The sequence below is a fragment of the Trematomus bernacchii genome, unplaced genomic scaffold (genome assembly GCF_902827165.1).
Source record: "Trematomus bernacchii unplaced genomic scaffold, fTreBer1.1, whole genome shotgun sequence".
NCBI lineage: Eukaryota > Metazoa > Chordata > Actinopteri > Perciformes > Nototheniidae > Trematomus > Trematomus bernacchii.
Window position 1 is genome coordinate 1,194,665 of NW_022988159.1, and position 15,565 is coordinate 1,210,229.

A 15,565-nucleotide genomic window follows, 5' to 3' on the forward strand; every position below is an offset into this window, starting at 1 on the left:
AACATCACGTAATCACATTGTTCTGGGAAACCTACCGGCTTCTGCAGGCTTAGCAGTGGTGCTGCCCCCGCTGCTGCCCTTCCCCCAGCTGCCAAACATGCCTTTACCACCGGGGCCCAGGACCTGATTGTTGAAGTCAAGAGCAGGCGTCTGAAAACAAAAAAGGGGATACAAACATTAATGGGATTTGAACAGATCTTATAATTATCTCCACATCATGACCATTCCCACAGCACAGTGTTAATTTCGTCAACGAAAACTATGACGAAACATGTTCGTCGTCAACGACCTTTTTTACATGACTAAGACGAGATGATAACGAGCTAAAAATAGATTTTTGATAATAAAAAAACGATGACGAAATGTATATTTAGTTTTCGTTGACGAGACTAAGGTTTTAATGGTGGACTATCGGACATTCAAAATGCAGGGTATTTCCCCCCAATTGTCTGTCTTGTCTGTCAAAATGCATCTTACGCTTCTAACTTGCAATATCATTATTTCCGCTCTCTTCACTCCAGAAGAGCGATCTCCCTGGCCGTTTCTCAATGTCGAGTATACCTGCTGCAGAGCCACTATTTCAAGTATACTACGTCATCGAGTGGCGCCGAATGACTGTTTAAATGCATGTTAAATGCCCAGCATTCGGCGTCACTCGATGACGTAGTATACTTGAAATAGTGGCTCTGCAGCCGGTATACTCGACATTGAGAAACGGCCCCTGTGTCTCTCTGTGTGCGGGGGGCGGGGCCTAACAGACGCTGCAGCGGCACACAGAGATCTGCCAGGGACGGAGCGTTCAGAGAGTAGAGAGACACTCTACAAGGCTCGATGTGGACAAAGCTCGTTTGCCATTAGTGTTTTCGCGTAAGCGCGTTGACACGAGCAGTCTGTCCAAACAGCCGGCCAAAAGGTGTCATATTCAGTCGGAGAAATGCACAATTTTCGACTTCCTTAACTCGTAGCTCTGTTTCCGCAATTACGATTAACGTTATCACATCAGGTGCGCAGAGGTGGGAGAAGTACTCAGATCTTGTCGTCAAGTAAAAAAGTACCAGATTGTAGGAATACTCTGTTACAGTAAAAGCTCTGCATTCAAAATGTTACTACGGTAAAAGTAGAAAAGTATTATCATCAAGATATAGTTAAAGTAGTGACAGTAAAAGTAGTCATTGTGCAGATTGGTCCATTTCAGAATAATATATATGATATGTTTTATAATGATTGATCATGAAAGTGTTCTCAAAGCTGGTAAAGGTGCAGCTAGTTTGAATGACTTTGTATACTGCAGGGTAGCTTGTGGATTTACTCCAGGTGGAACTAAAGTCTGATTTAACACTTGATTATATTTCACATCATTCATCCACATCTGTAAAGTAACTAAAGGTATTCAATACATGTAGTAGTACACCATTAACCTCTGAACTGTAGTGGAGTAGAAGTACTAAGTAGCAAAACATTTAAATACTCCAGTAAAGTACCTCAACATTTTACTCAAGTACAGTACAATATAATAACATAATTATATATATTTGATTTATTTCACATTTAAATAAAGCAATGTTAATTCAGTTAACAATTTGTTTAGTTTTTTCCGTTTAAAAAATAACAAAAGGACCTATAAGAATACCGTTAAAGTACCGGATCAATAAGCAGTATCGATAAGAGTAGTAGTACCGTTAAAAACCTTAACGATACCCATCCCTAGATATTACACAAGTAAAGTGTTAAGAGAGTGAAATGTTGCTTTATGAATTTCAACACTTGATGCTGTCACATTGATTCCAATTTCAGATACCTGTGTTTGAATTAGTTTAAAGAGAGAAAACATTTTGACTAAAAGTTGACTAAAACGTAATGATTTTTCATCGACTAAAACTGGACTAAAATGTTTTGAGTTTTCGTCAACTAAGGATAAAAATGACTAAAATGTGACAAACTAATAACCATTTTCGTCTAAAGACTAAGACTAAATCAAAAATAGCTGCCAAAATTAACACTGCCACATCATCTTCAACCATGTAATATGAATGTTGATGTAGCTACATACATACTGAGACATTAGTATTAATAATTTTTATAGCGCTTTTCCTAGTGCTCAAAGACTCTTGTAAAGACGTAATACCAAGTCAAACTCAGCCTTTCTAAGAAACTGAAACTAAAACCAGCAAACACACTAATGAATCTAACTAAGGTCTCAGTATGTATGTAGCTATATTAACACAGTGCCCAAGTCAAACTCAGCCTTTCTAAGAAACTGAAACTAAAACACTCATGAAACAAACTACAACCTAAATCGTTGAAGGTAGAAAGAAATAACAAAAATCGTATTGAAATCGTATTGAAATCTTGCATTCCTATCCAAGTGAAGTGTCCTTTCTCCTACCTTAGTGATTTTGCTAAGGCGAGAGGTGTCAATGGGTCGGTTTTTGGTGGAGATGGGCACTGTGTTCCAGCCTTCGTCCTGGGGTGGTTGCCCTCGGCCCTGGTTGTCACGGCCCTCGCGGCCACCACGGCCCCCTCGACCTCCTCCGTCGTTCCTTCCTCCGTCGTTCCTGCCTCCGTCGTTTCTGCCTCCGTGGCCTCCTGACGGCTTAGAGATGAAGGCATGCTGCACCTTCATCTGCTCCCGTTGCTCCTCCAGCTCGGCGTCTTTGTGAATTTGCTCAATCGTCTTCGGGCCCTGTTCGCCTCTCCTGGGGACCCACGAGCTCTGGAGGGGAGGAAGTAAAATATAGAGGTTGTCAGAATCAGAATACCTTAGGAAACCCAGTCCACTCTGAAGGGATCTACTGATAGATTTGATAAGGCCTGGCAGCCATTGATCACACGTAGAGAAGTGCAAGCTGGATTTAACACTTTGAAGATGATTATGTATAGATTTGAGTGTTGCTGAAATCTGGGTTACAACAATTTCTAAAGTAATATTGTAGGTGTTGTATATATATTTTGTCTTTTTGTTTGCTTTGTATGTTTTTTTGTGTCCATTATGAGAACGTGTACTTATCTCATTGTTTTTGTTGATTTCTTTCATGCTGGGGTGGGGGGGTATATTTGATCTGCTTTCTGGCAGTCTGGTTGAAATGTGCACGGTTGCATCTACAGTATGTATTTGACTGCTCAATGACATTCTGTATGATTTTTCTTTATAATGAAAACATTCAACAAAAAAAGGAATACCTTAATCGTCCCACATAACCGTAAACAAATATTATGTCAGGACATTGACAGGATTATTTGGGACATGATTTGCTCCCTGTGTGTATTGGATCATTACATGGCAGTCAAAAGGTTTACAAATATCAAAATGTTAGTGTGTCCACATCACTGATTCCAAGAACATTTGTTTTGCTTCTAATATGGGGAAATATTAGGAAAGAAGCAGACGCGTTGATGCTGGCTTTAGATCCAATGTATCCATTCAACATCGCCTTCCAACAATAACTCACTCTTCCCCCCCCCCCCCCCCCACTTACACTTCTTGTCCTTGTATGTTTCTTTGTAAAGCGACCTTGAGGTTATGAAAGGCGCTATATAAATTCAAGTTATTATTATTAACATATAAACATAAGTACAATGCTAACATAGATTTCTGGCATAACGTATAAACACTTACAATGCACACTGCAAACATAGATATCTTATTAACACGTACAAATGTTGCATGTTACCTCCTTTAAAAAAAAAAAATCAGCATAAATCTCCACTTTGAATATATATAGGCCTAGTCATATTATATTACATTTTACTGCACCCAGTTTCCTACATAACTATTGCTTTTGTTTCTCTTTTGGTTAGGTATTCTTCTTTCTATGTGTCTGTAAGCACCACTTATAACAAAGCAAATTCCTCGTAAGTGTAAAACTATTTGATATTAAACTGATTCTGACAGAGCCCACTAAAGCTAAACGGCGCTAGCTTAGCATAGCTAACGGCGCTAGCTTAGCATAGCTAGCATGACACAGCACTATAACCGTTACTCCCCAAACAAACCCTCTGAAAATACCCAATAAACAGACATCCCACCAACAGTGAGCTCTTCACAACACCAAAACACAACATCAGTGTATATTCAACATGTATCAACCATAACACTCACCTAGTGTGGGGAGATATTAGGAAATAAGCTAATTAGCTCAAATGCGCGGTTGTTGCTAGCTTCAAGTCCAACGTATTAATAAACGGTTGTTAAGCAACAGGCGCCATCTGTTGGACAACCCAGGAACCGTTAGTATTTGTAACTTGTCATATCCATTACATATGCAACAGGTTAAAAAAAACACTAAATACAAATAACTCAATAGAACTGAAGTATCTCAAATTTTGACCGATGATTCAATAGGCATTTAGCAGTGTTAATGCTGACAAATTAACACTATTAGGACTAAGGTGTTCATGGGAGAAACTGATGAAAACATCCACATCCTAGTCACTCTTAAAGCTGGGGAAGGCAGTTTTTATTTAGCATTATTGGGCAAAAGCTCCATAATAACCTTCAATAGATAAAAAGCTAAGAGGATACAGAGGGTTGAGGTTAGATTCCTCTCTGTCCTAAGTCATATAAAGGTTAGTCTAGAGGAAAAGAGATGTGCTATAATGACATATTTAGGACAACCCTGAATTTAGCATTGCAAAGGTTCTTTCAACGTTTTTCTATTACATTTTTCCATCAGATTTTGGGTTATTGCAGCAAAATGAGCACTTTGGCAAACACATTTATGACAAGTTTTGTATTTACCGACAGAAACATGTTCAGAAAACCATTGATTTCTAGACGAGGAAACGGGAAGCGTAGTAATGCCGACTCATTTCTAGGATTAAGATTAATTCCTGCAAACACTATGGTGGAATAAAAGCTTTTCCTGCAGGATATTCCTTCGTTGAATCAAGCTTTGACCTAAAAAAGGGCTGTGCACGTGCTTCTGCGTTTGTAAAACAGCAAATAAAAACGCCCTCTCTGAAAAGACCAGTTTTTTAAAGCCTGAAAACAGAGCCAGGAGGTGCAGAAGAGTAGTTTTCTCTTAAATTAGAATATACTCAGAGGTTATATTGGAAGTTTTGTTCCAGGGAGGCACAAATAACACTGCCTTGCACAGCTTTATCTCTTCAATTTAGCCTTTTTCCTAGAAAGGCAAGAACAAAGTAAGTGTGTGTGTGTGTGTGTGTGTGTGTGTGTGTGTGTGTGTGTGTGTGTGGTGTGTGTGTGTGTGTGTGTGTGTGTGTGTGTGTGTGTGTGTGTGTGTGTGTGTGTGTGCGCGCGTGTTTTTCAAAGTAAAGTTTGGCCAATGTGCTGACTGTGCAGCTGATGTTAGCTTGTTAAAACACTGAAAGAGGTTTTGTAACACTGTGTGGGCGGTGGGCAGCATTCCTTCAGAGAAATAATCTTAAACTGTACTGGAATGGCTTCATTACACACACAAAAATACTAATAAGAAAGTAAATCATCCTTAAATTGACTTAGGAGCTGTCTTTGTTTCTTAGTTTAAAACAATACCTGTTAGCATATAATAAAAACAACTCTTGTTGTGCTAGTGTTTACCCGTCGAAGGTCCAGCACGTCCTGCAGCATGAAGCGGATCCTGGAGCTGGTCTTCTTGTCCTTTATGATTTTCTCCATCTGATTAAAGTACTGGTCCATACGAGGCTAAGGAACAAAACACAGCAGTGTGGTGAGTACATCTTCCACACAACAAATTAAAACATGATCCAACACATTCAACAGCATGCATATACTGTAGGCACGTGATTCGTAAAGCTGCCTCAAACTAAACGAATTTAAAAATATATCCTTTTAATCGTTAAAAATGTTTTTACCTAATTGCAATTGTTTGTTTTAATGTTAACTTCTATAGGTTAAAGTAGAATGATAACACTTCAGATTTTGATGGTTTACACAGACTTTGGGATCGTTAAAACAATTATTTGCAAAGGTGGGACATTTTCTTCATCTGGATTCTTGTATACCAGCTGTTTCTAAAACAAAAAACGACAGCGCAGAAATTGGAATAGTTTAGTCTAAATGCACTTCGTACCTTGGCCTTCTCGAAGTCTAGGTCCTTTCCGATGGTAGACAGCAGTCTGCAGAGGCACTCCAGAGACTCTTCGTCGTGGTTCTTCAGCAGCTTCACGATGCAGTCGTGCATGATGACCTCTGTGAGCATTTTCAGCTTGAACAGCTCTCCGATGAACTTCATGTTGCCCATCGAGCGCCTGCGGGCGTTGTCTTTCTCGCGCTGCAGCTGCTCAGTGAGACGCTGCTTCTCCTCCGGCTGCAGGAGGAACAAAGTCACGGGGAAAGGGAAGAGATGTTAGCCGATTGAATAATCTGAGAATAATATAAATCTGAACATTTCATTTATCCTGGTAAAATGTGGGTTTCGAAACGGATAAATATATTTTTAAAAAGGTTACTGAAGAATGTGCAATAAAAAGATCAAATACAAAAATAATATTTATATAAACACAATTAAAAATATGCAATAAAAATGTTAAATTATTAAATAAATAGAACATGTTTAAACACAAGAAAAATGTGCAATAAAAATACATTTTATGAATAATTAATTAATAAAGACAATGAGGAAAATAGTAATAATCCTAGGTGATATGGGTAAGTAAGATGTCCAATAAAAATGTAAACATGTGCACAGTGTAATACAATTTACAAAATATGTAGTTTTTATGTGTATTACTAAGATTTTTTCCAGAATTACACAGGTTTAAAAGGGTTTAAAAGTGCCAGTCTGTTAACTCATAATGGCTTCCCTCTGATTTATGTTCACCTTCAAATGCTCCCCACCACACATACAAAATAAAACACCAAGATCACTTATTTTGTGCATAAACAAAGAGCCTAAATTGAGATTTGTTTAGGCAGTACTGTACCACTGTGGCAGCATCCAGCTCTTTCTGCTTCCTCTCGAAGATCTCGTCGTCAACTTGGTCCTTTTCGAACTCCTTCTGGCATCGGTTTAGCAGCAGCTTGCGGAAATTCACAGTGACTCCCGGCTTATCTGTGGTTTCAACTTTAAGCTGGAAAATAGAACAGCAAACACACACAATTAAAGATTATTACCACCATACACCCCAGCACGTGCACTCCGCTCTGCATCAGCCAAACGGCTCGCTGCACCCGCACTGCGAGGGGGACCCAAGTTCCCATCAGCAAAAACACGTGGGTTTGCTATCCTGGCTCCAAAATGGTGGAATGAGCTCCCCATTGAAATCAGGACAGCAGAAAGCTTACACATCTTCCGGCACAGACTAAAAACTCATCTCTTTCGACTCTATGAAACCTGATGTACTTATATGATTCTGTTTTCTTCAAGTTTGTATCTTCTTGGTCGAATGCACTTATTGCAAGTCGCTTTGGATAAAAGCGTCACCTTTTTAGCCGCCTCTGGCATCTCATCAAATGTGTCAGGAAGCACAAGGCATATTTGATAAGAGAGCTTAAAAAGTTGTATATATAGTTATACTATAAAAACAGTATTTTGTTGCATCTTGTCCTTTTTGCAAGACTGAAAGTAGTTTTAATTAACAGATCTTTGGCTGTTTGCTTGCGGAAGTGGAAGCAAATTAATCTGTGTACGAAATTCTATATTTGTATCAGTGGTTAGTTTCCAGAGGGGTCAGAAGCTCAAGATAAGGAAATGTGCCAGGACGTAGCCATAGTTAAATGTTACGCATATATAAGCTGACCAAATATATACAAATATGTAATTCAGAGTCAGAGTATCACGTCAAACTCCAAGACGAGTTTTTTTTCTCTTTTGAAAGATTCTCCACTGTGCAATAAATACAAATAAAAAAAGCTTATATTTATTTTCACGTTATTTGCCGTCAAAGCTACAGAGAGAGCCGACCCCGATAGTGTCAAAAAGTGCACATCTGTATAGAAAGACCCTTACATCAACAGTCCTTAAGTGAACATGTAAGCTTACTCAACACTAATTCCATCTTTTAGCTTAAGAAATATTTTCCAAAGTGCGGCAGAACACAAAAAAAAAGCTTGTATTTATTTCCATGTTATTTGCTGTCAAAGCTACAGAAAGTCTGATGAGACACGTGCAGCTTGAAGGCTCACGGTGTCACACTTTATGTCATAGCAACACACCACTGAGCTCTGTGTAGATTGTAAATAATTGTTATACATTAAGTTGTGCATACCATGAACGGAACAAATCAAAATGAAATGAAAACACCCTAACAACAATCATCGGCTTGGCACCACTTACCCCCATGAGGCAGCGGCACATGTTGGCGTAGGCCACGGAGAAGTTAGGCTCAGCGATGGCCTTCTCGAAGGTCAGATCGATGACTCCTTTCAATCTCTCCTCCGTGTCGATGGTGAGATCGGTCACCATCTTCATGAGCTGCTGAAACTTCTGCGGGGTGAGTTTGTTGAGGATGCTGCGAACACTTTTAAACAGCTCCTGGGTCTTCCCGTGCTCCGAGTCGTCGCTCTCACTCTCGACCTCCACGCGCGTTTTCTTCGTCGTAGGTTTCCACGCCTTCTCCGCCTTGTTCAGCTGAATGTCATCGCTCAGAGACATGGTGGTGAAGACCTTCCTCGGCTTTTCGCGCTGCATCTGCGCCGAGCGACGAGGACCCCCGACACCCATACCCATACCTGGAGGCTGAGAGGAGACGGAGATGTTTAATTCATTCATGGGCGACAAGGATTACAATTACTTTAAATGTTATTGCAATATGTAGAACACATTTATTTATAGTTTTGTAATTATCAACCGCACTGATAAATACATGTACAATAACTTACTTATTGACTCGTTTACATGTTGTACTGCTTTGACCGTATTGTTCTTGTATTTGTATGATAATGTCGTATTGTTTTGTAAGCGTGCTGTTCAATGTAGCATAGGTCACTTTATATAGTATATATTAAAAGTGTTAGCTTTTATTGTCAAAATGTTACTTCTACTGTCTGTTATGTGTGATTGCACCATCGGGAATGCTTGGAATTTCGCTGTGTAGTGACAATAAAGGAATCTAATCTAAATATGGAATAGTGCAATATTTAGTGCACGATATTTGATGAGGGCTAAGTATTAGGGCTGTCAACGGTAACGTGTTAACTCTGGCGATACATCTAGAAACATTAACACGTTAACAAGTTTGAACTCAACTCCCTTCTGTATATCTAGCGGCAGATTTCTAATTCATTCAAGGGCGACAAAGATTACAATTACTTGAAATGTTATTGAAAGTGCATTATGGAATAGTGCAATATTCAAATTGCCGAGTGCACAATATTTGATGAGGGCTAAGTATTAGGGCTGTCAACGGTGACGTGTTAACTCCTGCGATGTATCTAGAAATATCAACATGTTAGAAAAATAATTCACGCAAGATAATCACATTAACAAGAACGCAACTCCCTCCTGTAATTCTAGCGCAAATGCTGGGCTAAGAATGGCATGGCAGTGAAAATGCAGCAGATTTTGCACAAGCTGCATGTATTGCACTGACTGGAGACATCAGTAAGAAACATCACTACCTCGTAACGACACAATATGACAAATGTTCTACACCCATTCTTTAGGTTTCTTGAAGTTGCAGAGAAGTGGGAGGTAGCGGACAAGTCGTAAAATTGTCAGACTTCACGGCAATAATTCAGGAATCATGTTATCATAAAGGGAAACAAATCCTGATTTCTCTCACCAGTTTGTCATGCATTTATCTATTACAAAACCACATGGGTATTTGTTTTATCTCCCCCCCCAAGTTGTGTTCAATGGCATTAAAACGATAAAAACGCTGCTGAAGGTTAATCCAATGTGTCTGAAAGGATTACTGATAATCCATCTTCATATTTATGTCAATAACGGAGTTTTCATATATAGCTGCTGTGACAGCTTCCTGTTTTGGGCATTCTGGCTGCGCATCACTCATTCATATTTTTATATATGAAGCCATGTTAGAGAAACTTCCATCCTACATCTGCTCCCTGATCTCACGGCGAATTGTAAGTGGCTACTGCCTGAGATCGCATGCTGTGGTTTTATTAAATGTGCCAACTGCTAGGACTGTCTTAGGGAAGATAGCATTTAGATGCGCAGCTCCACTGTCCTGGAATAGTCTGCAATTGAAATGGAAACTGAGCAATCTGGTGCCACTCAATGTTTTTAAAGCTCGGTTGGATGCTACTCAATCGGAAGCTGTTGGTACCTGTGCATGTGGATAGTTATGTAAATTGTAATCCCTGTAATGCTACTGTATGATGTCCTTTTGTTGTTCTGTTTATGTTTTTAATGTTTCATGTGGAACCTACTTGAGCAGGTCTCCCTTGAAAAAGAGATCAATGATCTCAATGGGATACAACCTGGATAAATAAAGGTTTGAAATGAAATGAAATGAAATTCACCAATGGGTAATGTTTAGATGGATTTTAAGAACTTCCCCTCGATTCTATTGGCTCTAGCGGTTAAAAAGAGGTGTCAATCATCAAAATCGTGGTTTTCTTTTGGCTAAACCTCTCTAAAAAGGTCAAATGTCACTTGTTTTGCATCAATCTTGATACAGGGTACTTATTATATGTTATAGTTTGGATTCCTAAAGCTTTTAGTCTACTATCCCATCCTTCAAGGGTCACTATGAGTAATGGTTTATTTGACACAATAATTATTATTTTTTTTTTTACTATGTTCAATCTGAATTTACTTTAAAATAAAAACATCTATATTGATTCTGACTCTTCTACATCCAACTCACAGGTTTATCATTGCTTTGAGAAAAAAGATTATTAATTTACCCCTTTTAGAAGTGAAGATATAGTCATTTGTTCTGGGCATGTCATTTTCAAGTCTGAGACCTGAAAAACAGGCTCAGGGGTTAAGAGGTTAAGAAAACTTACAGGTCCTCTCCTTTCTTCTCTTCCTCCTCCTCCGCCTCCTCCTTCTCTCCCTTCTCTTCCTTCTCTCCCTTCTCTTCCTCCACCACCACCTCCTCCTCCTCCTCCTCCCATGTTAGGTCTGCCGAGGTTAGCGAAGGAAGGCGTGAAGTCGGGGCCAGAGATCATTTCTTTCATACGACTGGGGTCCAGTTGGCGCAGAGGGGCCTTGTTTGCCTGAAAACAGAATTAAAAACCGAATGAGATTTTCTCCAAGATGCTCACTCTTAATGCAACATGATATCCTGCTTTATATTGTGTCAAAAGCCCTTCCATAGTGTTTTATTGTCAGAGTCAAGGCGTCTTTGTCCATGCTTTATTGGTATATTGTCAGACTTCATGCCAATAATTCAGGAATAATGGTTTCATAAGGAAAAACCCCTGATTTCTCTCACCGGTTCGCTATGTGTGACGGAGCGGATCACAGTAACTGACTCCGCCACTGACAGCACACAACAAACATTTCATGCTCTCTCCCGTCGTCAATATATAAGGTTAAATCATCACTAAACGTCCCTTTTTCCCCTCTCCCTTTCTGTAGTGCGACCATGAGTGCACGCTTGTGATTCATACTTTAACTATAGTACACGATACTTAAGTGACGGGGCAGCGAACAGAGTTTCGCCGCCGTCTCCCCAGCAAAGGGGAATGTGGAAAAGACTGAGGCGCATCACTTCCGTGGTTTAAACAGGATGTCATGAACCATGCAATTTATTATTTATTTTTGCGTTTATTAATTATGGGGGATGATTGTGTTGGGAGATAGTTAACCTGTTTATGTTTGGGTCGGATAGTTCTTCTCATGTTTGAGGGGTTAAAATTATGTTGACAATGTGGTTTTGAGTTAATTGTGTAACCTGTTGACGGTAAGCCTGTGGGGAGGGGCTATGGGTTCATAAGGGACGGTGTTGGCCCTGGAAGATTCATTCGGGAGATTGTTGCATTGAAGGCAACAGCTAGAATGTGTTTACTCTGTGAGTGATAGACAACCTAATTTGGTAACTTTGATTTTGTTTATTTAAGTTATACTGTTTCACTTTTATCAAACAGTATATATTTTTTTTGTTGCCGTTATAAATAAAGTTGTGGAGCTTAAATCAACCGACTAAGCCTATGTTTTCAAACGGACAAATAGAACCACGTCACACTATGCATTTCTTTATTACAAAACCACACGGGTATTTGTTCAAAAGCATAACCTCCCTTCACATTTACTGCCTCTAGGGATGGGAATTTGAAAGCAAATGTATATTCGACCACCAAAAAAACGGTTAACCGATTAATGCAGCTATTCAATACTCATTCTTGTTTAAGAATATGAGCATGTCTATATGCTCAGGGGAGAGGCGGGTGCGGAGGCGATTCACAATCAGGCCAGCTGTAGAGAAGACCCTCTCAGCTGGAATTTGGGCATAAGATGAGGTTTGAGTCTGCGTGGTCTGCGTGTAGGGAGGGGCAGCAGCCATATCATTAGCTAGAACTAGCTAGATCTGATGGATTTGGACATAAACGCGTGTGAAGTATAACCGGACGCGAGAGAGAGAGATCAGCACCTGCAGCTCTGCCCGCTGTGAGGGACCGGTGAGCGGAGCAAAACACACCTTTAGACCTAACACATTTAGCTATGGCACTGTCGTATACATTGAATTATTCCATTTGATAATATGTAATCAACTTAGGCACCCCTCCCAACAAAAAAAATAAAATCGTTCCCATCCCTAACTGCCTCCATGGTTTTACAAATCATCGACATAGGAGAAACTATGCAACACTGTGTGTGTATGCGTTTTATTGCGAGGGGTTTGCACCTGGTCCAGGACGACATCACTGATGGCTGGCAGACCCTCAGGCTTGTTCATGCTGGCGGACTTGAACTGGAAACCCAGAAGAAACTCTCTGTCGTAGTGCTTCTTCTGCTCTGGGTCGATCGGCTTCCAATTTTCTAAAAGAGAAACCAAAGCATAAAAATTACCAGAACATTCGTTTATTGAAAATATCTGAAACTCACTCCCACAACACAACAACCACCTTTCAGACACTGTTCAAAACTCACCTTTTTCAGACTGGCTTTTAATGTGTGATTATCGATGTGTTCTTATGTTGTTTTATAAGCTTGATTTCTAATTCAAATGTGTATCTTTTTACCATTGTAAAGCACCTGATAAAAGCGCTGACATTTGTATTACTAACTAGGACTGTAACCAATACTTCATTCACAACGTTGACTTTTCAAAATCCTACACACATCCAGGCTGAAGACTTTTCTTTTTGCCGCTGCTTTTAATTGAACTATTCATATCTTAAACTGCACTGTAACTTTTATCCATGTATTTTTTATTTTAATGTTTATTTTATTATCTTTTATTTTTAATAACTGATTTTAAATGCCATTTTCTTAATGTCTTCCATTTTTGTAAAGCACTTTGAATTGCCTTGTGTTGAAAGGTGCTATATAAATAAACTTGCCTTGCCTTACACAGCTTGTTTTTGCAGATTAAGATACAAATGTCTCCTATAACTCTAGAGCATTGTGAAGTCAAACGTACTGAACAAATATCAAATAATTTGCTAAATTCACCACAATCTATCTATCAAGCAATTCAAAAACTCCCACGCCTAATTTGGACATTTACCAAACTTTTGCAACCCTAGTCATGACTTTAACTTAAATCCCTCTTGTTCAAGCTTCTCCTTCTTGAGCTTATTGTTCAAACATCATGCTCTACCATCACATATCTATCATTTCCCACAGCAGTCAGGTAACACACGCCACTCCCAGGTGTTTAACAAAGCAAACACAAACGTAGCTGATGAGAGATAAGATGGCAGCTCAAGGTTCAGAGACCCACCCTCTTTGTACTGGTACTTTTTGTCAGGGTTGTTGGGATCCGGCTTGGTGTTTTCAGCGTCCATCTTGCCTTCTTTGTCCTCCTTGTCCTCCCACGTCATATCCGGATCCTCTGGGGCAGGAGTGGAGACGACGGGGGGTTTCTCTGGGACGGGGGTTGGTTCAGGCTCAGGAGGAACCACTACCTGCTCCTGGTGGAAAGAAGGGAGAAAAGGTCAGACTAGGGTTGAACGATATTGTTAAAAAACTGACATTGCGATATTTTTCTTCCCCTGCGATATGAAAAAATACAGGAATTGAAGAAAAGACAGTTTTCTTTGTCCGCAAACCATCCTTTCTTGAACTTTAATGCTATACAATTGGTATTTTTTTAACAATATTTAACCGGATGAAGGATTTTAGTCACGGACTTAGAACTGGATCTTAAGTTATCAGAGCAACAAGCTCTCGGTTATCCTGCTGTGATTTGATCGAGAATGATTGTGATTGGTGGTTTGCTGTGCATGCAGAGCCTTCCTTTTGTAGCAAGCAGCAAAATAATTGTAACATGACGTGTTTGAGTTCATTTGCCTACTTAATATCGTACGTCCTAAAAAAAATAATATCGCGCATGCGCATAATGCGATTATCGTCACGACGCGATATATCGTGCAGCCCTACTAGGTCAGACTGATATCTCAAAAATCAGGGTTTCAATTAGACAAAGTTGGTGCAGGTGAATGTGTTCGGGAAGATGCCGATGAATGGGAGAAATTCCAGTCAAATATTATCTTTGTTTATAATTATTGAGCTTGAAAACAATTGATAGGAAGGCTACATAAATAATATCTTAAAGGTGGGGTAGGTAATTTTGGAGAAACCAGCTCGAGTGCGCTAGAATTTGAAAATACACAGCTGGAAAAAATCTCCCACTTCCTCACAGAGCCCCTCCTCCAACACACACGAACGCGCACATGACCAATGAGGGCACGAGATAAGTTTGTGCACGATGAATCTTGATTGGGCCAAATTTGACCTCGAGTCACCCAAAACATTTCTGCTGGGTCTCCCCAGACCCCAACACCAAATTATACACTTTTTTTTTTTAGAGACCTTCAGACTTGGCTAAAATGGTCAAAATCAGTTTTGTAGTGTTTATACAGCTGTTGTGGAAGATATCATGAAGCCTTGTTCCGATTACAAGAAACTAGAGCGTAGTTGTTATATAATTTGAACTTGAAACGGGTCACGGGAGACACGAACACAATCGATCAGTTGAATTAAGCGACACAATCGGTAAAACTGAATACCTTTACAAAGACTCATATCAAAGCACCTCGTTAAGTCTTGTGTTTAACAGAGAGATGTGCTGATGATTTTCTTGGAAATAAGTCATTTAGCATCAAATGAGGGCACGTTGAGGTGACTGTAGGGATCATAAAACGCTGTGCAAGCTTTGAAATGAATTATTAACTGCATTCCTGCACACACACACACACACACACACACACACACCTCTTTAAAGGCATCGAGGAGGTCGCCCACGGTCTCCTTTTTGTTCAGATCCTTCATCTTCCGCTTCTTCTTTGGCACAGACACAGCAGCTGAAGGAAGGAAGTCGAACACAATGAGCCTCAGATCAACACAAACATAATCTGAGAGAAGATTCAGAGATATTAACCACATGTAGTATCGTGTTGTAACTAGAGCTCTACCCATATTGAACTCTCACAAATTAATGGGTATCTTTTGGTATCTGAGGAATTTGTCGACAAGATAATTATAATGTTTTTCATTTACTGTCTCACATCAGCAAATAAGCTGAC

At 39.7% G+C, this 15,565-nt stretch overlaps 1 protein-coding gene across 1 annotated transcript in view; it reads right to left on the reverse strand.

Moving 5' to 3' along the window:
- The window catches only part of LOC117475892 (eukaryotic translation initiation factor 4 gamma 1-like), a gene marked incomplete in the record, with an annotated part of 62,371 nt that overhangs the window by 8,954 nt on the left and 37,852 nt on the right, over positions 1-15,565 (reverse strand). The window contains 10 exon segments of the mRNA XM_034122233.1: positions 36-150; positions 2,387-2,713; positions 5,540-5,644; positions 6,033-6,269; positions 6,886-7,032; positions 8,238-8,639; positions 10,877-11,089; positions 12,721-12,854; positions 13,762-13,951; positions 15,255-15,343. Coding sequence (XP_033978124.1) covers positions 36-150; positions 2,387-2,713; positions 5,540-5,644; positions 6,033-6,269; positions 6,886-7,032; positions 8,238-8,639; positions 10,877-11,089; positions 12,721-12,854; positions 13,762-13,951; positions 15,255-15,343 — 1,959 coding nt within the window.